Source organism: Colias croceus, chromosome 22, assembly GCF_905220415.1.
Source record: "Colias croceus chromosome 22, ilColCroc2.1".
Taxonomy (NCBI): domain Eukaryota; kingdom Metazoa; phylum Arthropoda; class Insecta; order Lepidoptera; family Pieridae; genus Colias; species Colias croceus.
Window position 1 is genome coordinate 3,228,060 of NC_059558.1, and position 23,185 is coordinate 3,251,244.

The 23,185-nt window shown below is 31.1% G+C and overlaps 1 protein-coding gene across 1 annotated transcript in view; it reads left to right on the top strand.

The window, feature by feature from the left end:
• Positions 1-706: 706 nt before the first annotated feature.
• The window catches only part of LOC123701829 (transcription factor Sox-17-alpha-A), a 109,803-nt gene continuing 87,324 nt past the window's right edge, over positions 707-23,185 (top strand). Inside the window, exons 1-2 of the mRNA XM_045649408.1 lie at positions 707-1,016; positions 7,854-8,040. Of these exons, the coding sequence (XP_045505364.1) occupies positions 7,964-8,040 (77 nt within the window). The 5' untranslated portion in view covers positions 707-1,016; positions 7,854-7,963. The remainder of the gene's footprint in view (positions 1,017-7,853; positions 8,041-23,185) is intronic.

Sequence of the window (23,185 nt, forward strand, 5' to 3'; positions counted from 1 at the left end):
ATAGTGCTGTCTCTTTTCAGTTTAATTCAACTTGTCTCTTGTGTAAGCGAGTGAGATATAGTTTTCATTGCGAGCTTACGACGCTTTGCGCATACGTTTGTTGTTGACTCAACAGGTTTTATCAGGTGCTGCAAACAGTTTATTGTGAATATTAACTACATAAATAATATTTATTTTAATAAACTAATGTCAATAATGATATGTTTATGATAATCTTATTGCAGTTTACTTGATAAAATATATCGACAATAATTATCGAGTAATATATAATAGTAGCAATAGAAAATTTATTTCCCTTAATATATATTTTTTTGTAGAGCAAAAAGTTTACGTAATAAATTCGTCGAGCTTTATATATGAGTAAAGTAATATTCGTCCGTCGTTATAGTTAAAAATTAAAAGAGAATAAAATTAAACGTGATACATATTTAATGTGAACCTATTTATTTTAAATTTTAGTTTTTATTCAAGCTTTAAGAAACTGGGGTAAATTATATATATCAACTTTATTATTTTGCATCACAATCTTCAATAAAACAAATACTAAAATTAAATTACTCTAAAAACTTCATATAGCTCTATTACTAATTATTTTTAATCGAAGTCGCTTATTTTAAAACGCACACAATAAGAAAAGGTTATTTATACCTGAATCAAGCGTTCGCTCAAGCTGAGGTGCGCGTGCGTCTCCAGTCGATCGTGTTCATCGCCGGCGCGAGCTTATGTGTAACGTTCCAATTTTAAACATTCAAATTTCGAACTCCATGTAAAAATCTACGCCGGGACAGTTTATTTTTTTTCTAATTCGGACGTTGGAACTGATACATACAGCCAAGTGTTGCCAGTGGGATGTTTTATATTCGTGAATTATTTATGAAAATGTGTTATTAAAGTTTATGTGACAAGTTGCGGTTAAAGTTCACTACGTTCAGTGGATGTACTTGATTGCTTGAACGTGCTCAAATTATGTGCTTTGCTGAACAATAAATTAATTTTACTGTTTTTCGATCAAATTGGTACGTATAATTGATATCCTTTACTCCTAAGTCCTAGATTAAGATACTAGATAGTGAAATGTAAATAAATCACTTATGATATTTATTATAATCGCACTTTTCCTACTCATATTATATTTTCATATTTGTTATTGTAATCAAACTGAATTAACTGTTCCTGTATCATTAAATTAAAATAATACCTACATTCAATCACATTTCAACGACAAAAAATAAAAACCTGAAATATAATTAAATAAAGTCCTCATAACTTTTGAAGTAAAACTTAGTCACCTACATAAAAATAGTTAGGTATTTATTTTCCTTGTTACGAACTTTTATTAAAATAATATCTAGCTATCAGAATTATAATAATGCGCGCTAATTTTATTCGGCGAAGTTTCGTTATTATAAATCTCAAACGTACTGCGTACCTACTTAGACTGCTATGATTTTGTAATGATGGACGTAGCTACTACTTCTGTCTCTACTACTAAAAGTACGTAGAACATGATGTACCTACCTACAGAGAAAATACTAAAATACCTAAAATACCGTCGGAGACATTTTTAATACATTATAGGTAGGTACAATCATGTCTTCTGCTAGGTGACCATAGAACATATTATTATATAGGTACTCAGGGGAGTGACACAATATGACATTCATGAAAATTAACAAATGTCATCTTTAAATACCTACGAATTGAGGAAATAATGAAGGAAATTGAATGTTTTTACACTTGTAATAAAGTTGTCTCTGTTTTAAATTTACTTAAATACCCAGGTACCTGCATCCATTGCTAAGCGCAAAAAAAATTAAATTGCATGCAATAGATACCTACTTATTTCCTTCAGTATTTTGTACCTACTTATTTCCTTCAGTATTTTGTACTTACTTATTTCCTTCAGTATTTTGTACCTACCTATGGATTTCCTTAGAATAAAAAAAAATCAATTCTGGACCTCTTCTTATCTTCGAAAATACCAGATTTTAATGTTTCTCTGAGAAAATATATAGGTACCTAGTTATAGGTAATCAATGAAAATACGTCATACATTTTCACAAGTAACTACCTACCTAACTGATAAAAAAACATGTAGGTTTATTTATTAATTAATAAGTAGAGTACCGTAGGTATAAAGACTAGATAGGTAGTTAGAAACCTAAACCAGACGTAACAGAGAGTAAAATCACAGATTAGAGAATAGTTACTTGTAAAATACAGATCTGTCATTTGACATAATGGTTTTAGATTTTTAAACGAATTTATAATGTAATGATAAATTAATTATCATTCAAAATCAATAGGAATTATCGATTAAGTATTTTATTTAATATAAGTTATCCACTGCAAAGAAGCGGGGAACCACTCGACCTCTTCACCCGTATTTGCATACGTATTGGAAAACATACCTAAACGGTTGAATAAACTTTGTAATGAGCTTGAAATTTATATATAATTTTAGTTTCGTAGGGGAAATTTTTAGCTCTAGAATATTGAATTCCATTTATTTTCGAAGTAATTCCATGTATTTAGTTAGTGGGAGTCGAGCATGCTTCGGCACGAATTGGGCCACGCTCGCACCGGGGAAGGTACCACACCCTCACAGAATATCGGCGCCATAGTGACAGTTTACTGTCGCGTTCCGTACGGTGAGTGAGGGGTCCGGAGGCCCACATCCCTTCCCATCCCCTACCCATCCTCTCCTTCCCTATCCTCATTCCCTCCCATCCTCGCCCCTTCTACCTAATTCCTTCCAAATCCCTTACCAGTAGGCAACACCCGTAACCCAGTTACGGTAGTCTATGGGCGGCGCGCTTAGCTTACCATCAGGCAAGGCATCGGCTCGTTTGCCTTCTTCTACCATAAAAAAAAAAAAAAAATTATAAAAAATATAGTAATAAGTAAATTATTACGAAGTCCGTGTTTTCCACTGTCTTTTATTCGTTTGAAAATTACAATAATTTTTTGCCATATTTTTGTCTACAATACCTATATATAATATATTTATAGTAATTAAAGGGTTTTCTATTATTATGTTAACATTAACATATATACCTAATAGGTACAAAATTTACAACTAACTTACATTGATATCCAAACCCTTTTTTCGAATGAAGTAAATAACGACGCGGACGTCATTAACTTTTGCATATATTAAGAAATTACGAACAAAATGCGGTAAGGTATCAGTTTAATGCACCCAGTAGGGTAGTTACAAAACGAAGGCGCACAGCACACTATAAGTCTATAAAATTATGTTTAGTAAAGTGATTCGGTCATAAAACCCCACAACTGGTATTGTTCACAACAGAGTAAGGAAAGGATAATACAAAATTGAAAATATCAACTACGGAAAAGAGCAGCGAAAGAGTTTTTTCGCCGACTTTTCTCCGTATATAAACTGCTTTCCAATGGTATCTGACTACTTCAAGTAGTACTTGACTAGATATATATCTCAGAATAAATAGACTATGCTTCAAAATCTTCTAAAAGAAGGTTTTGAAGAGAAACTTACGTCGTCCTGTCTTAATCTTCAGTGATAAGTTGGATAACCTGAATAGGTAAGCTTTTCATTTCGGCAATGCGAGACAACGTTTTAGAAGAAAACTAATTATTTCAACTAGGTAGGTACCTTTCTAAGTCACTTCTACAGGCGATTTGATTTTATTTTGATGAAGTCTTCAAATACAACAGTTCACGCAGATAGGCGATTGCTTCATAATAATAAATTTATACTACTTACAAAAACTCCGCTTTTCGGAACAGTTTAGTAGAAATAACTATAGATAGATAATCAATGCAATTTTACGATATAATTATATAAAGACCAACTTATCATGTTAAAACAATGATAAAGGGAAATAGAACTACCTACATAACAGTATGAAATTATTTGTAAGTATTGTAAATGAATGAAAACGGCAAACTTAATTATTGTTATACCGCCTTTGCCAGGGTTTACCCGGGTTTAAAAAAATGTATGCATGCATGTTTCTCGCCCCGGTAGATTGAAGTTTTGATTACGTTTTGATCATTTAAAGTATTTTAATGTGACAGATCCCTGATTTAAAGTTATAGACTTTGTTTAAATTGTTGTATGGTAAGAAAAAAATAGTTTTATTAAAATGTATATTATGCGTGGTTTTGTTGTTGTGTTTTATCAGACGAATCAAATAAAAATAAAAACTTCCTTCTTTAAATGACAAAAGGTTTCTGATTAAATGCATTGACGCAAAATAATTTTAAAATATCCTTTTTTTAAATGATAATGTTTTAACTCATCCATGGAAGTTTATTTAAAATAATGTAAATATTAATTATAAACCATAATAATATATCTCATGCGGATGATGTTTTTATTACGTTTTTGAATTACCAAAACATGAAATGTTTTTCTAAAGGTGCGGGACTTATTTTTAAATATGGCTGCTTTGTTCCGCCAACATTCTTATAAACCTACATAATACCTATGTTATTATAGTGTGTAAGTGAAGCCTCTGGATTTGCCTGCTATATTATATACCTATGCGCAGATTCTGCAAGTACGCTGCTCTGTGGCGATTAATGACCGCATTATATTAGAAAAGCACTCATAAAAAAATTAAAAAAGTTTATATTATAGCAATAGCTTGCCTAATATTCTAGAAGTAGGATCGAATATTTGCATTCAGGCTAATTCTTTACTTCCATCATATTTCTACACTATTTTGTACATACATTTAAATTATAGGTATACTAAGTAGTTATATTTCTAATAAAGGAATGACATAGGTACAAAGCCCTTCCTTTAGTTTTGAATTCAATTAGTGATAGTGATAGGCAAAATTTTACGTTTATTAAAGGTCCAATACAAATATGCATGTATTTAACATTATCTAGTCATCGAATGCAAATAGAATTTTAATCTATTCATTACACATACTTATTCGTATGATATTCTATCGTTATTGGTTTTTAAACGTTCAAATATGGAATACAATGTCATAGAGTCAGGTCGTTGTGACTAAGTCGAATTGTTGATGTTTAAAAATGGAAATTCGAATTCCAAATTCAAATTCGTCAATTGAAAATTATTAATGCTGGCCGAAAACAAATCGACATTAGTTAGTCAATAATGTTTGTGATTTTGCCGCCAATAAGAATTTGAATGTAGTTTATATCAAATTGAATTTAAGATATAACTACTTAGTACTTACGTTTTGGAAATAATTTTCTGGAAAAACACACAAACAATAAAAAAAAAGAAAATATTACAAGTATTAAAAATAAAACATTTACTACACAAGAAATGTAGGTAGGTATAGGCTAATTGAAATTCAGTAGCGATAGTTTCTACTCCAGATTTTTATCTATAAACTGTCTAGTGCTGTGACACATTGTCGATAGGTCTTACTCGATAGATAATATCGATAATAGTGAGAGGTCGATTAACCCAAAATGTTTATACAGATAACAAAATATTGTGATATTTTATACAGATAAAAACAAAAGGTTAACCTTTTATGGTTTCGGCTATCTTATATTTTAATCTGCATGTAGTGTTACCTTATTAATTTATATTGATACGATGCTTGCTTTTTATTATTTAAAATATTTAAATAATTAGGTACGTTAGGTATGTATTGATGATTTGAACCAAAGCTTTTAGTTATCTATCCTATCGGTAGTCTAGTAGCGTATGTAAAAGCTTAAAGCGTTAAGACCGCCTGCACATTTCATTACAAATTAATATTTTTTTTGTTAACTATGTACGCTACATAAAAAATGTTTTAGATACAATATTTCGATAAAGCATTTATTTGCTATATTTAAACGTATGAAAAATTACATAATTTCAAATGTAGAGGCGTGGCGAAGCGGCTAATTGGCGATATAATATATTATAGTCACAGTAGATTGGAGGTCGATAGATAAATGCGTTTATATCGATTTTATATAGGCTTATAATATTTATGGATTGAGAATAAAGAAAACATGCTTGGAACATAGTAGAATACACAGAACATATAAAAGAGGTCTTTTATACCTCTTTTATATGTTCTGTGGTAGAATATAATATTTATTTGAACTCAACGAGTCAACGACTCACGAAAGACACAGACGAAAGAGAATTGCAAAAATGTTATAAAAAGAACAAATGAAATATATATGACAGTCGCGGATTGAAGTTAAAAAAATAAACATTCGAATTTCAAATTCAAATTTTTCTCAAAAACAATAATTATAGTCATGGCTGGAAGTAAATAATAAATACTAGTATTTAATTTTGCTCCTAATTTTGAAAATTTAAGCACGCACTAGGAATGTGTTGACATAAAGGTACTTTGCAAGAACCTTTTCTTTAGTAGATGCTGAAGTTAGTGTATCATATTATGGGTTTCATATTATGTTATAATTAGGTACCTTTTGTTGTGTTTCAGATATAGGAAAATTATTAATAACACATATTCTATTTAATCCTTATAAAAATCATCTCAATTTGGAACAAATTGCATAAGTTTCCGTTTAAAATTACAATTACCTATACCTACCTACAATTATTAGTGTACAAAAAATATGTTATTGCATTTAATATAGGGCGTGTCAAACTAAAACCTAGTGTTGTTATTCTAAGAAATATAATGGCTGAAATAAACGTAATCTACATATTTGGAAATAGCTGTTGTAAGCGTAAATAGTGCAGCTGATTATGCATATAGGTACAATAAGATTAGGTATTTACCTAACCGGACCCAACTATTAGTGACGTCACACTAACTTGTAATTATTACGTATAAAAGATAAATTATTGACCAATTTTCCTTGTAATTTAACGTGCAATGGAAACTTCTGCTTGTCACTACATTTATTCATGTTTATTAGCGTTCTATTTGAAATTTACAGTTTATTAACAGACGTTTAAAATTGAATAAATTTAAACCATTAGTTAGATATTCAAATGTTCGGAAGTTTGTATTTATAATGAGCGTCATTTTTGGACGTGATTTTTTTCGAACGAATTAGTTGCTTGTTACTTAATGTGCAGGCGCGGCGACGCGTCGCAGTGCCGCCAACATTGACAGCTGTCAATCAGATTCAATATGGCCGCTGAGCCGGTTCCCGCCGAAGCAGGCTATCTTTCAAATCTGATGCCAGTCCAATACCAGATGTGTTAGATTGTTGCAAAGAGGCTGTATTTTGTTACTCGATTTAAAGATTAACCTAAATGTCAATGGCGAATAACGTTTCGATTTGACTACCTCAGGTTTTATTGACGTTTACGAAATCAATCAATTTGGCGATCAATCAAAATTTTTAAGTACTCTATGGATATGTCCACAGATTACGAATGATTTTAATGTATTCATAAGGAAATTATTTTTTATGATGCACATTTCTTGACTGTCTGATCCCAAAATCTTATATTGTGGTCAACATAATGCTTCTTAGCGTTCATTTAAAGTGGCTACGAAATATTTTTCTCTTTTTCCTTAATTCGTCTTATCACGCCAAGATCCTATAAAGTTTATGATTAATTTGTGATCATACTCATTTATTAACGGAAGCTAAATGCTAATAATCCTATTAAACTTCTTGAGTAGGTATCTTTTAATTGCGTCAGCATCATTAAATCTGTGATTTTTTTCCACTAGCTTTCCGCCAGCTTCTTTGCCCACGCTATATAAAATTTAAGGAATAATGTACTACTTAAACCTTAAGCACCACGCTATCTATTTTTGAAAACAGAATGAAAACCGGTGTTTTTGGTTTTGAATTTATCGCGAACAGACAGACAGACAAAAGAGGCAGCTGACTTGTCTTATAATAAGTAGTTCTATTTTTAATATTTAATAAAGTCAATTTATTTCCAGATATGCCACAAGGACGTTCGCTAGTGATGTGACACCATAGTGCGATAGCGTCCAGTAGACGCAGTGTGAACTAGTGGTGTGATACATCGATATCGATAGTTCGTTACCGAATGAACACACTAATGCTGACGACTGGCTCAATTGATGATCAGCCCATGGACGGGAACATGTCTTTTTCGTCTTACAAGTAAGTATAAAACACTATAATAGTTACAATTTTCCGCGAGGAACATTTTTAGTCCATTGGGAAACCCTTTCACAGAACACAACTAGATATATATATAAGTTGATTAAATTAAATTTATTTTATTCTCATAGATACTAAGCTATATGTAGCTATTCGATAAACTATTAATAATATTTTTTTACAAACATTACAAAAATTTTAATCGTCAAACAAGCTTTGGAATAAGATGTCAAACTCAGTTATATTAATATGATTCTACACACCAAAACCATAGACACGAACGCATGCTCATTGTCTTATAATTATATAATTACCTTGAATTTTAATTAAAATCTCTAGAAGCGAAACCAGTTGACAATACAGTACAGGATGAAGCCATTTAATCAAAAACACGAGGTAAAAACATTCGGTCAATCGAAACCAGAATTCAGATGAACATATACTTGGAAATCATGCTTTCGTTCCCTCATCGACAGCATTACCGTTTTAATTATGAACTTTTTATTATATTGCATTTATTAACTATTTATCTACTATTCCAATGTCACTATTGAATGCTGGTTAGACAAGATCTTCACTTATTAATTCAACTAAGGGCTGATTTTTCAATCCTTGGTTAAAACTTATTCGTCGAATAATGTATAAAACTACCATTTTAAAAACGTAATTCTAATTGACCGTATTTGACAGTTTACGTGACATTTTAATATTATAGTGTAATACTTTATTGGACGGATAAGTTTTATCCAAGCATTGAAAAATCGGCCCTCAAACTATAGGTACTAGGTATTATTATAGTGTAGGATTATATACAGTACCTATTCACTGCTACACTAACTATTGCATGATGGAGCTACGTAAAGGTACTATTAAGGGTTTAAATGTAGGTTATTAAAATCTTGCAAGTAATTTTGAGTTAAATAAAGTTAATTTTATATCTATAGCTAGGTAGATACTAAAGTTATCCAGAAAATTTACGTCAATTTCACAATTCTCTGTCATAGGCGAGTTTTCAAGATTAGTTTAGTTAAAGTTGGGAATTATTTTTTTGTATTACTTGGATAATGATTAACTGTATCTGTATAGTTGATAGGTATATCTGTATCGTTAAAACGAATTTCGTTGTCATAAACTAGGTATGTATTCGAAGCTTACATTTTAGGAGAGAAACATGATCAGATATTTAGCAAAATCTACAGATACCTAAATCACATTTAGCTGGAATCCTATAAAACTTACGTGTCAGTACTGTTTAAAAATAGATATTTTACAAGATTTTAATTCCTTACATATTTAAGAGTCCATTTCCTCAGTTGACGTCACAGTGAAGTTAACGAACTTGAACGTTTAAAATTATTTGTGTAATTAGTAATTACGTTTGTAAATTGATAAAGCTACAAAAAAGACGTACTTATATTTTATAAAAATAATTTAAACAAGTTTATAGAAAAGCACGTTCCTAAGTGTACCCCATAAAACATTTGATTATAAACAACATAAAGTATTAACCCTTTATTAGATTCAAAACGTTCAAGGCGCTATTTTATTTGCGGTTTGACAGTAAACTTTATCATAACTACATTTTGTGGCTTTTATTATATATTCCAATATTTCAAGAATCGATAGTAAAACCCCACAATTAAGTATAGTTCTAAACTGAAACGAATACGCAGCAATTACTGAACGCAAAAAGCCGTCGACCAATGAATTCGTCAGGCGGTTACAGTCCTCAATCGGGCACCTTTCATTTAAAAAAAAGAACCATACGCCATTTCATGTCAATTTTTGAATTATTCATTGTGCGAATGCGCGAGCGCATCGATTGATGCAAGCAAAAAGCGCGCGGCCGCTAATCTTCGACTCTCGCGTCTTCGACCCGCTGCCGAAACACTTAATATTCCTATAGTTTTTGCTGTCACGCTGTGCAAGGACATAACCGAGAATGCATTTATTTGATAAATGATGTTTTTTAGCAAACGCCAATCACGTGATTTTTTCACGTAATTTTTCGGTGTCAGTATTAAAAGCCTTTTGTTAGCAACGTGTGAGTTACATTCACAGCGTGGTTGTGTAAAAAGTTGCGTCGCTTCATTTTGAGCGCTATTCTAATTTTTGTCCGCTATGATGGTTATTACATTATACGACCTATTAAGTGCAATAGAACGATTCTAATTAAAGCTTATTATGCTATGATTTCTAAAAAGAACTCGATCGTGCACATACTTGGTACGTTTTAATGATTGAGCTTTTTGCACTGTTTAAATTAATAAGCTAAGATCTAAGTCGCAATTAAATTTATCTGAAATTCATTGTTACTTACCGTCAAGCCAATTACAAGTAACATTATGATGCTCGCTTGCAGAAAAAATATAGTATTCGAATTTCCGAGCGCTCATCCCCCGCGCCCGCACGTCCGCCGCGCCTCGTCGCCGCGTCTCGACTGTACGTGATTGGTTTATTAATTAGGCGAATCATCATCGGGTTCCATTTTTAAAAATAGGCGGGATTCTTGCTGTGCGACTTTTCTTTTTAATTTTGGTCGGCGCTGAACGCAATTAGAGTTGCCAGTAAGCTTTTTGTCATAATTCCCTGTTGCGATAAAAGTTACTTAAAATTCTGTTTAACATATTTAATTAGTAGTGTTATTTCAAGAATTCCTTAATTCGGACGGGCATTGCTTCCACGCCCATTTTGTTCAAATATAGTTTTAACTTCAGTTTATACATTTAATTTTAAAACATTCAATCCATGTCGTGATGTATTTTGAAGATAAAGATTGTGTGGAATTCGCTTGAGCTATTTTATACCCAAAAAAATTCAATGATAAAAAAATAAGAATGGTCTAACAACAATGTTTTAGACGAACCAATTAGCATTTAATAATATAAATGTACTTCTTAATAAGTAATAACATATTAAAACGCATACCTTTTTGTATTAAATAAACATGCAGTATTTAATTTCTCTATCCAGTTTTTAAGTCTGTCCGCCAATACACCAAGAACGATTGATTGCTCATTAATGACACTAGAATTACTCGTCACGATCACATTAGTGTAATTTATCATTCGTGTCTCAAATGTAAGTGAGTTTTATCAACTTATCATTAACTAGATTTCACTTTCATTAGCTGCTAATACGTTTAAGTTCAAAGCAATTTATTAAGAAAGAATTAAATAAAGATTAAACTGGAGATGAATAAATATAGATCACCTGTTTGAAACCAAATATGAATCTCTGAAAAGTAAATCTAGGTACTACAAGCTAATATTATTCTACTCCATAGCGGTGTAGGATAATAAATAGTTTGGAAATTATTATGAACTTAACTTATAACTAAAAAAAAGTATTTTGATTAATAAAATAGCTGGAGTATGGACAGAAAGATACCTCTGCAAACACAACTTGCAGATCAAAATAACAACATACTACCATAATTACAGTACCTACGCAAAAACCACACAACCAGAACCAAACTAGTGTCAAAGTAAAACCCCAAAATGTTCGAGGTCATCAAAAAGAAACAATCCGGTCCCGAGCTATGCCTGTGTACCGTTAGAATACCTTTGTGTCTTAAGACGAACTAAAAAACCTGAAAACTATTCCAATTGCCAGCCACGGGAATCCGTTTTGTCTGTCGTGTATGTTTGTTTGTTTTTAATGACACGCGTTTATTCGCTTCATCTGTATGTTTGTATGTAATGGATCTCTTAGACGCGATTTTAAATTAAATTAAAACCACTTTAAACGGACAGATTTAATTAATTTGTACAGTTATCAAGGGTCGGTGACAATACAATAATATAGTTAATAATTAATACAGTTTTAGCGTGTTTTAGAGCTTTTTTTAAACTATATTAATTACCCATACTTATTACACGTAATGTGTGACAGAATTTGTGTGTACAGGTTGTCCAATAATTAAGAGATAACCTTGAAATTGCTTATAGATAGTTATAGTTACGGCCAGTCAGTCAAAAAATACAAAAAACGTCTCTCATAAGTAGTCACTACGATACTACACGATACGATACGACACTCACCTACGATAAATATTAAAAACTAAAAAAAATCATCAACATAAACGTAAAATGATACGTAAGAATAATAGTTGTCGAAGCAATCTCCAGCTAGTCACATTCAAAATGATGCAATGATAAAGATTGCAAGGAAGAAATGTAAAGGTAGATTCGTTGTGTTTAATTTAGGATAGGTACTATGTTGACTGTAGAGATTTTCTCTGGAGAATCTGTTTACATGAATCATAAAACTAGACTACTAGAGGATAATCTTGGTAAAATACCTGATAAAGGGACTTTTTGGCAATCTCCTTATAGGTATAAATATATATATGTCACAATATGAAATTAAATAAACGCAGAACTAGATTATTAAAACCATTATCCCTATACAGTAGATAAAAAGATTAACATCTTATCAACTTTTTAAATAACACTTTAAAGCTCAATGACTTTTTATAACAATGTAGGTAACAGTGAACAAATTAAATTGAACTATTCTTTATAATATGTACTCCTTTATTTTTTTAAGAATAACTCTTTTAACAAGTTTGTAATACTCACGTCATGAAAACTGCCTATATTTACCAGTTCAGTCACTGCTGTTATTGTTTGCAAAATGTTGAATACTGGCACATATCGAAATGATAGTTATATCTATTAGATTTTCAGACATGCCGAACCCTCCCATAACTCGTCGGCCACCAAAAAGAAGTCACATACGCATAAAATCGAAAGTTACAGTCGAACGATGCTATCGCAAAATTATTTCCAATTTCGCCGTTTTGCGTCTCCGTTCCGACATTTTTTTTTTGTTTATTTTATCCCTCCTTGGCCGTCGGACTCACTCCCATAAATTATAGTTCGGTAGCTCTCTTAAAGAGGTTTGGATTTTGTTATTTTTGTTAAGCCCGCTGAAGAATTTATGTTCCTGTCTTACTTAGTGGTCAGCCGACCTGTCTTTGAAATATTCTGTACGCGGCTGTTACCTGGTATTGCGTTAATGTTTGCTACTATTTTGAGGAATTCGGCTTTAAAGAGATATGAGAAATAAAGAATGGAAAATTTGAGTAGTTTCTCTAGTCTGGAAGACTCGCAGGATTAGATGTCGTTATTAAAAAGTTGTGTACCGTTGACGGTGTTTTTAACGACATTCTTTAAAAGATGGAGTTATTAAATTGAACACTATCGTAAGTAATTTAATGTACATACATAAGTAGGTATAGTTTGATTTACCTCGCTGGATTTTTAAATGATTTTTAGAAACGTAAATCCATTCCAATCTAACGAGGAATTGATTCATACAACCAGAAACATACTGTAAAAATTTAAAGATATTATTAAGTATTTGTGACTCCAACGATAAAAGACTTGTGTTCTGAATCCCTGCCAATTTTCCGTACCAATTATTATTTATAGATATTTACACTTGTTTCATATATTTTATGTAGTTTTACACCAATATTTAGTAGATATTATAGTAATTAATAACGAAAGATAAATGTGAGAATACTATTTATGTACATATTTCGTTATACTAGTTGCGCGGTTTTACCCGCATTGCTCAATTTGCTCTGCTCCTTCGTCTTAGCGTGATGATAAATAGTTGTGTGTAGTGACCAGTAGTTCCTGAGATTAGTGCGTTCAAACAAACAAACTCTTCAGCTTTATAATTATAAGTATAGAAGTTTACAGTATCTACTTTAATATTATATTTAAGATTTACTATCTGCAATATAGTGAACTTTTTAAAATGTTGTTACTTTCATAGACAAATTATCATGTAAAGTATAACATAACCTTTATCCCTTTAATGTTACGAGGCCACAGATTAAAAAAGAAAAGCCTCAATGAAATATCGACGCGAATTATCAGCTGATCTTAATACGAGTTGAACGTAATCATTGAAATAGAAAGCTGTGGAGACGATGTTGGTGCTAAAAAATAATTTCTAATTTTGATATACATACCTAGACTATTTTAATTTGGTAAAGGGCTATAAAATAATATTGCCAGAAAGAGAAATTTCTATATAATGATTTAGCATAGGGTCCATAAAGAAAAATATATTTCCCAGTTCAACTAATTCGAGAATTAATTAACGACATTCTCACAAATTTGACAGCTGACAGATGGCTCATTAATCCTAAATTTAACATTTAGATTTAAAAATACTGCGCTTTTTATACCTCACATGCAATGTGGCACTCATAGAAATTCTTAAAAGGCAGATGGATTAATATCATTAAAATATAAATAAATAATTAATACATTTTTTGCGTATCCATAGTTTTGTTCGAGGTTTTTTTGCGATAAAGGAAATTAGTTCGACGGGTCATCAAATTAGGTTTCAAATTCTTGTGAACTTGTCGGCTTATTGTGACGTATTTAAAAGAGGCTTCATACGGGAAGCGATTAGTGCTTTTACGTTTTAGCAACATTTTATAGATGTTGCATTTGTAGGAGCTGGGTTAGGATAAGATATACATAATAAATAATAATATATTTTATTTACATTACGTTTACAGGTCTCGTTTATGTTTCTGAGTTTTTTAGTTTTCGACGTATTGATATTTGAGATTTAATATTATCTGCACTAAACGAAATGGTCTTAATTATATGATACGTATTCAACTATTTACTGATGAACTACTACACTGATTTCCCAGTTTATTTATTTAATTTGTCATTTCTTTACGCGTTATAATTATTTTTTTAACTTTAATTGTATATGAGTACAAAATGCAGCACGTCTGAAACGCCTTAACCAAACCAGTTGTCCACGTAACACAAATGCCAATATATCACAACCAAGAAGCTTATATCCTCTAATACACTGGAGATTGCACTATGACCATTAACTTGAAACAAGAAACTATGACATTCAATGACGTCAGTCATGTTTTTTGTCTCTTTCTGTCGAGTGACCACGCTGGTTTGTAAATTCAGGATTTTTCAAAATAGAAAAAACTAAAAATCATGGTCTATAAATAATAACGACATATATTTTTAACAGTATTTATATTATAATATTATGGTCATACTTTATAGGTAGGTACATACAATTTTAATTGGTATAGAATGATAGTTATAAATAATTTTTGGCTACAAAGCTTGGATATGAACCGATATATAGCATTAACATCCTTTGTAAATAGAGGAAAGTTGTGTTTTGCATCAGATGCTATTTACCAAATTGTTAGCTACTCAGATCTTCTTTTTAAACGCGTTGCTTCGACGGGTCAATTTCAAGCCAGAATCATCAAAGAAAAACTGTTTATAGCAGCCTTGCACAAATTTCAGCTAACTTTACAAAGTTTATTTTTAAAAAGGTATTTTTTTCTGGGTCGTAATCCTCAGTAACCTTGATGGGCACATATATTTCTTTTTATTTTACTTTTTGGAAAGCTGAAATACGTAAAACAAAAAAATATGAGGTAAGTTAAAAAAGTATAAATTTCAATGTAAAAACGAACAATCTTATAACTACATGTGAGTGCAATACCGATGTCATGTGTTGTTTCATTACTAGTAACAATCTTTAAAATGGTGTTCTAAATTTTCATCATAATATTGTTATTACAATATATTCTCTTCGCTATCCATAAAAACTCGTCATCATGGTTACCTTACTTGTTAAATCTGTTTATTGAAAACTTGTTGAAAAATGATAAAGTATTAGGGAAATAACAAATTTAACATGACTGCTTACTAAAATGATGCTAAATTAGACAATTTTTGCCATTGAAATGATTCTAAACAGGTAAATGCAGGAGTATTGAGGAATATTGTAAATAACGTAAATATACACTTGCCTGTGAAATTCTATGCCAGAATTTGGTGTCCAAACACTTCTGCAATTTTGCACAATACAATGCATTCTTTATATTCGGAAAATATTCATTAAATAAGCAACAATATTAACTTAAATATTCGAAGCGACGCAATTTTTTTGACACACATGCCATATTGACAAAGTGAGAGTTGCTACAATTTTATTATGGTGACTACCCATAATCAGGGAGTATCACTTTTTAATAATTGGTTCAGATACTTAGTTTATTTAGCATAAATAATAATTGTCTCATCCAACAATGCTTCTGAATGACGTTGTTGGCAATTTATCAACAAACTCATGTACAAAAACTAACCTTTTGCACAGAATATTACAGCATACATAGTAGCCTTGGGAAAACTTCGTATTAACAGTGGCAATACCAAGTTAGGTGTGAAAGTGATAAAAAACATGAACTGGGCAATATTTTCTTGTTACACGTCAATGTTCATACCGAAATCTCCAGTGTATTAGATATAAGCTTCTTGATCACAACTATCAATAATGATTAGTCAAAATCGTCAAACCCGCTACGTTTCAGTTGGAATTGATCACTGATCTTAGATTATCTTTAATTTATTACTCGAATCGATCGTAGTTAGAGGAAATCGGAAATGAAATTATTTTTGTATATACTAATATTATAATTATATACAATTAGTGTAGGGAGAGAGCAAGGGTAATTAAATTAATGTTATGGCAGAAGTATCTTTAATCACCATCAAGTAAATAAACGAATTTTAGACAATAAAAAAATAGTTTTACAAAACTTGTTATAACAATGAGATTTTATCGTAAATTTTTCAATACATAATGAGCCACGCCAAACATGAAATTCACGTGCCACAATGCAAGTTACTATACACCTATGAAATGGCTGCACCGATTTTCAAGAAACTTTTGTAGATCTGATAATCGACCAACATCCATTTTTCATACCCCTAAGGCCTAAGTGATAAGAGTAAGGCAGAACATCGTTTGCCGGGACAGGTAATAGATAAATATATTTTTTTCAACAGGATAAAAATCTTATTTCGTTATTTTAATTTCACGGAAAGTCATTTGTTATAATAATGTACATATAAGTACGAAAAATGCATAGTAGTTATTAAAATAGGTTAGCTGTTATCAGATGCATTTCTTATCATATATCAGGGCAACGACGTCCTTCTGTCGCAGATTTGCAATATCACGTGCATGCAGTTTTGATATTATATTTATAGCTATTTTAAAAGGTTATCAAAATCTACTAAGTAATGTTTTATCAAAGAAAACATGTGAAGTGTGTACATACAAATACATTTTTTACAAATCGAATGAATTTTGGTGGTAATCTATACTAATATTATAAAGCTGAAGAGTTTGTTTGTTTGAACGCGCTAATCTTGGGAACTACTGGTCCGATTTGAAAATTTCTTTAAAATTGCGCCAAATTAATTTTTTGCAAAATTTTGATACACCTTGTGTCTCCTTCTCATAATTAAGAAGATTTTGACATACAAACTTTGAAAAAAATAACAATTATAAAATGAAGGTTGATGATCATTTTCCTGTCAAATAAATCATCGTTTTACAAGATTCCTAAACGACCTTAAATCAGAACCGAAAAATAAACAAGATGCAATAGTAGCTAGCTAGTATTTGATATGCTCCATTGCACATGATAAGCCCTTATCAAGATGCTTATCAGTCATGCACACGGCAATGTTTGTGTGCACCTTTATCTATGTTCGCAGAATCTGAACGTCTGTGGCCGTTTTTTTATCTTTTTATCGGTTTTCTAATAGTTTTTTATCGATCTTGCCGATATGGTCACGCAATTTCTAAACGGCAACGTGCGAATGTGGATTTTTGATTATTGGCGGCAATTTTGTTAAACGTGTCTTGAAGTGTGTGTAGCAATTTGTATGTTGAAAGTATGTATAGTTTATACGTGGGTTCGCCTACAATCGTTTAGTAAAATTACACAATTTAAAGTCTATAAAGCAAAAACGGTTTTGATAAAATGTCGAATACCGATTCGATTTGATAAGATTAACATTTATGGGCAGTTTGACGAAAGTTTCACATTAAATAAGTACCTCTTGCTAAATTTAACAATAATAATTATAATGAAATAAAAAAATAAATATAGGACAAAAGTAAGTTCAAATAGTTAATGATGAAATGCAAGCGCATGCATATGCAAGTAAATGGTAACTAACGATAAAAATCAATTACTCTAGTTGCCTAATAAAGAATAAATGAATATTATTCATTCACACTTTAAATATGGAGGGGGAGGGGGATTCCTGCTAACAAAATTATTAAAAAAAAAAAACATTAAACTAGGACTACATAAATTCAGCCTATTTAACTAACATCGCTATTTCGTACTAGCGTTGTTCCTCGAAACGTATGTTTGTAACAACTCCCTGTAAACTTATGAGCTCCTGGTATGTTGTTGATCGGAGACAATGCAATGTTTGCCAGCACTATAAACAGACAGACGTATTTTTCTTAATAATAGTTATATTACCTCAGTGTTTGTAATTTGCGGAAGCGTTAAGGTATAATCTATTTATTTTTTTGCATCAACTAATGACTAATTTATTTCTTTCTTCCCATATCAAGAAACTTGAAAGAAAGAGAACTTGAAACACCTTAGTAGTTCTTTTGCTACTACGATTTCTTCCTACGCAGCTACGAATGAAAAGATATCTATAAGAGAAAGCTTAAAATACGAATAATTTCATTGCCTATTTCATCTCTTACAAATTCAAAGTAATATTCAGGTACAAAGTAATATGAATTCTTTGCACAATATACAAAGTAAGTAATAGCATTTTATTCCCATGTAGTTTTCCTTGTTTACATTTCACATAATTTTAATAAAAGTAGAAAGCCATGATATTTTACGAAACAATGCTATAGGTACTTTTCATACACGCATGTCAATATTCTGTTGAGTACGAACACTTTTTTTATCGAATAAAGAATTTGAATTAAAAGGAGAATGGCAAACTCCCATAGGACTCTGGGCCTGATCGTTACACTGATGATTTATGGGTGATTAAATAGATAAAAATATACAGACTCTATGAATATAATAATTATAGATCTTTTCTATGGGATAGCAGAGATATTGGGATATTGATTAAGATCAATTTTGAATATAACGTTACTAAGGCCCTTCTGCCATTAGGTACGATACTTCTAGAATACGATACTTGCGTAGAATACTACTTAGATATTTGCTGGCTACCCTATGCTCGCATATTATGCGACTGAAAAATGACTAAATTCATCATTATTGTGCCTCGTTTTTGTGGACCGACGTTATAATAATAATAATTCATTTATTTATTGCAACAACAGTTACGTCGTTATGTCGAGCAATCAGCAATTCCAGTGACGAAGAAGCTCTTGCAGTTTTTCTTTTTTATAGAAATAGAAGACGCCAACGTAAGAGTAAGAAGTACTGGATTCATCCATATATTGAAAGAAACATAAATTGTAGAGTTTTTGTAGCCGAACGAGAACTACAACATGATGATTAGATATTTTTATCTTTCTAACGAAGAGATACGCGCGAGAGTCGAGACGCGATGCAAAAGCGACCGACACGGTGAGTAGTGCTATACTAGTCGCAGACGTGTAGGATACCAGTAGCGTAGTGTGCGAGCCTACATAAAAATGTATGTGAGATACTCCGCGGCGACTAGTCTCCGAGACTTGCAGGATACTTGAATCGCCTATGCGTATCGTAATGGGAGAAGGGCCTAAAACTTCACTCAAATGTCAAACAACAAACATAAACAAATCACTCATCACTGACTCAATTATGATTAATAATAATTTGACATTTTATTAATGGCCAGCTTCCTAAATAAAAATGTTATAATTATTATTGATTAAGTAAAACATGTTTTTATTTTATAGAATGATCTAAATAAATTAAGATATGTGTTAAAAATAAGTTAAGTTTTGCTTCTGAATTATAAAGCATTTGAATTCAATAAAATTAAAAATAAAATATAGACATTCATTCGTATTAATCGATATATTCGACTTTTTTACTCCTGACAACACTGACAATCTCTGCTTGATAAGACCGGTAGTCATAGAAATCTAAATAACAATGCCGGTAGTGAACACATTATCTTTTTTTTCAAAGATTTGTTTTCCCATAGAATCAGAAGTAAATATTTTATCAAGAATTACTAAAAATAACATAATGAATTTTAAATATATTAAGATTTCTGTAACAGTTAGGCCCAGTTTCGCCATTCTCCTTTAACGAATAAAGAAAACATCACTAGGACAGTACCTACAACTATTGAAACTCGAGGAAAACAGTACCATTGACCTTACCGACAGAAGTGAATCATCAGTGATGCATCAATTTCGGAATTAGGAAGTAAATCGATTGTGAGAGAAGAATCGACTGCTGATCGAGTTGCATTCGAGATCGTTGTCGGAACGCTGATACGCGTTTGTCAACAATGGTTATTGTGTTCAGTTGTTTGATAATATTCACATCACCCTGTGATTATTTGAAAACAGCGAGCGTGGAGAAAATTTTGTTGAGTTTAACGTGGTGATTACTCTTAAATGTTTTAAGTAAGATAAAACGAAAATATAATTAAATAAATATACACTGCAGCAACTTTACAATAAGAACTAGCTTTCCGCCCGCGGCTTCGCCCGCGTTATCAAAAAAAAAACCCGCATAGTTCCCGTTCCCGTGGGATTTCCGGTATAAAACCTAGCCTATGTTGCTCAATGAAGATGCATCTTTCTAATGGTGAAAGAATTTTTGAAATCGGTCCAGTAGTTTATGCATGAAAACCATACATACATAATTACAAACCTTTCCTCTTCATAATATTAGTATAGATAAAAATTGTTTTACTTGAAATATAAATAAACGAAATATGAGAAGTTTAAGAGGAGATAACTGAGTTGGTTAAATATAAGAAATATTAATAGATCGCTTGCTTGAAATTGATTTTAAGAACCTAGAGAAAAGACCCTAAAATATACGTCTTCGTCTTTCTAGTGGAAATTTTATCTATCAAATTTATTTAAGTATACATTCTGTGTAGTTCGATAATCTTCCTCTTACAAAAATGCAAAGAAAGATTTCGAAGCAATTAAGAAAACAGAAAACTGTAAAAATAGTTGTTTTCTATTTATAAAAGAATATCAAAATATTATTATTTGTATAAAATTGTTTAGATATAACGGAATGCGAGTTTTCTAATGGCATGTGTATTGTTTACATAAATATGAAAAAAACAATAGCTAGGCGGCCATGTTTACTTTCTCATGTAATAATAATGATATAAGAATAACTGATATATTTTATAGATCACTGCATTATACAGTTTATAAACGTATACTTGTGAGTTAATAAAAGTTTTAATTTATAGAATAAATGCATGAAAAGTTAGATTGCGTTTTGTAGAAGGAATGGAAATTAGACTATACCTGTGAGGTGAAAGACAAAAACTGTAAGTGTAGAGACTAGATAAGTTTTATAGAATAAATTTATGAGATTGGTTAAACGCGTATTTTTCAAATGAAACTAGTACTATAGTCCAAATGAAATTGATTCTCCGTTTAATTTTTAGGCAACTTCACAACGTTTTTCTATCGAGGCAAATTTTGTCAATCGTGTTTCGGTTCCCTAACGTCACTTAACAAACTCATAATAATTAAAAAAATCGATAAATAAAAAAAAATCAAATTGGTCGCTTTTGAAGAAAAAATTAATCCTCCGTGCGCTCGAAACGTCTGCTTTGGGTCTCATTTCACCTTAATAAAAAAATCTTCTTGTTTGTATAACACTATCTAAATAATAATGCAGCATTTCACTGGTAAAATAAATATGTATTAGTCCTGTACCTTCAGAGCCTATTAATTTTAAACAAACACACTATCAAATCTTCACTCATTATATTTGAGACAATGAAATAAATACCTATTTATTCTTCTCCATAATATTTACACCAGAATCGAATCCACACCCTTCGACGCTAACCACTAAACCATCATTTATTATGACGTAGTTAAAAATGCGCCGCATAAAACCATTGAGTTCCTATACGTATCTAGTAATAATACCTCAATGCATAAAACAAATAATTTACAATATACTTAAAAACTAATTGGTTGTACTAACTCGTAAATTACACATAATAAGTGAACATAAATCGTCGTGGGTCATGTCAAATAAATTGACAATATTATTTGACACTTGTAACAAGCTGAACTTTTTAAAAATTTAAAACGTTGTTTGTTATTTTTCATATAGATACATAATATAAAGCATGGGGCAGATGTATTACACATCTGTATCAGATGGTTTGAAGCAGATAAGTGTTGTGTACCATGCTTTAAATCATTTTATTTTTTAATAGTAGAATTGATGGCAATTATAATTAGGTAGTAACTACATACTTCACAAGGATGTTCTATATAACACTTACCTACCTACTTGGTGACGATTGTGTAACTTTAACAGTCTTTTCTGCGCCAATCAAGTCTAGAACGACTAAATAGACTTTTGAGCTTTCTTATGCTTAGCAGAAAACTTGCCGTGCCGCGCGGTTATTTCTCGTAGGAAAAAGCTAACATTTCTATCGTTTTTATATTATTTTCATGTATAAGATACTTCACTACTAACTGTAAAGTATCATAAAATCCGTATATAGTAGTATAACAAACATCCATACAGGCATACACCATTTTAACAAATTTTGCGTTAATAACGTTACAATTTAGTAGGATCCTTTAAGAATGTAGAGATAAGATAATTCGTACATTAGGAAAATTTCAAAACCCTAACTGTTAACTAACCAAATTGTTATTTGTTTTTGTTCTATTAATCATTACGAATACGCACTTACTATATAATAAACGTGATTTATAACACAATCAAAGTAAAAATTGCAAGTCCTTCACACTAATCACATATTTATTAGCATAATCATAATTACGGCCATTAAATTCCCAGTTGCTATCGATAACGCATGTGCACTGCATTGTGACGTCACTAAAAGGTGGTGACGTTTACGTAATTATTGGTGATGTAAGGAGCTTTATCGGTTTACGTAAAACATAAAATTAGTACTATTTGTAACTAGCTTTCCGCCTGCGACTTCGCTTTGTTTAAAACCTAATAAATTCTATACTGCAACCTTCCTCTTGAATCACTCTTTCTATTTAGATTAAAGATTTAAGCATGCATAGGGATATACGGACAGAGAAAGAGGCTATGTTTTATACTATGTAGTGATGTAGTATG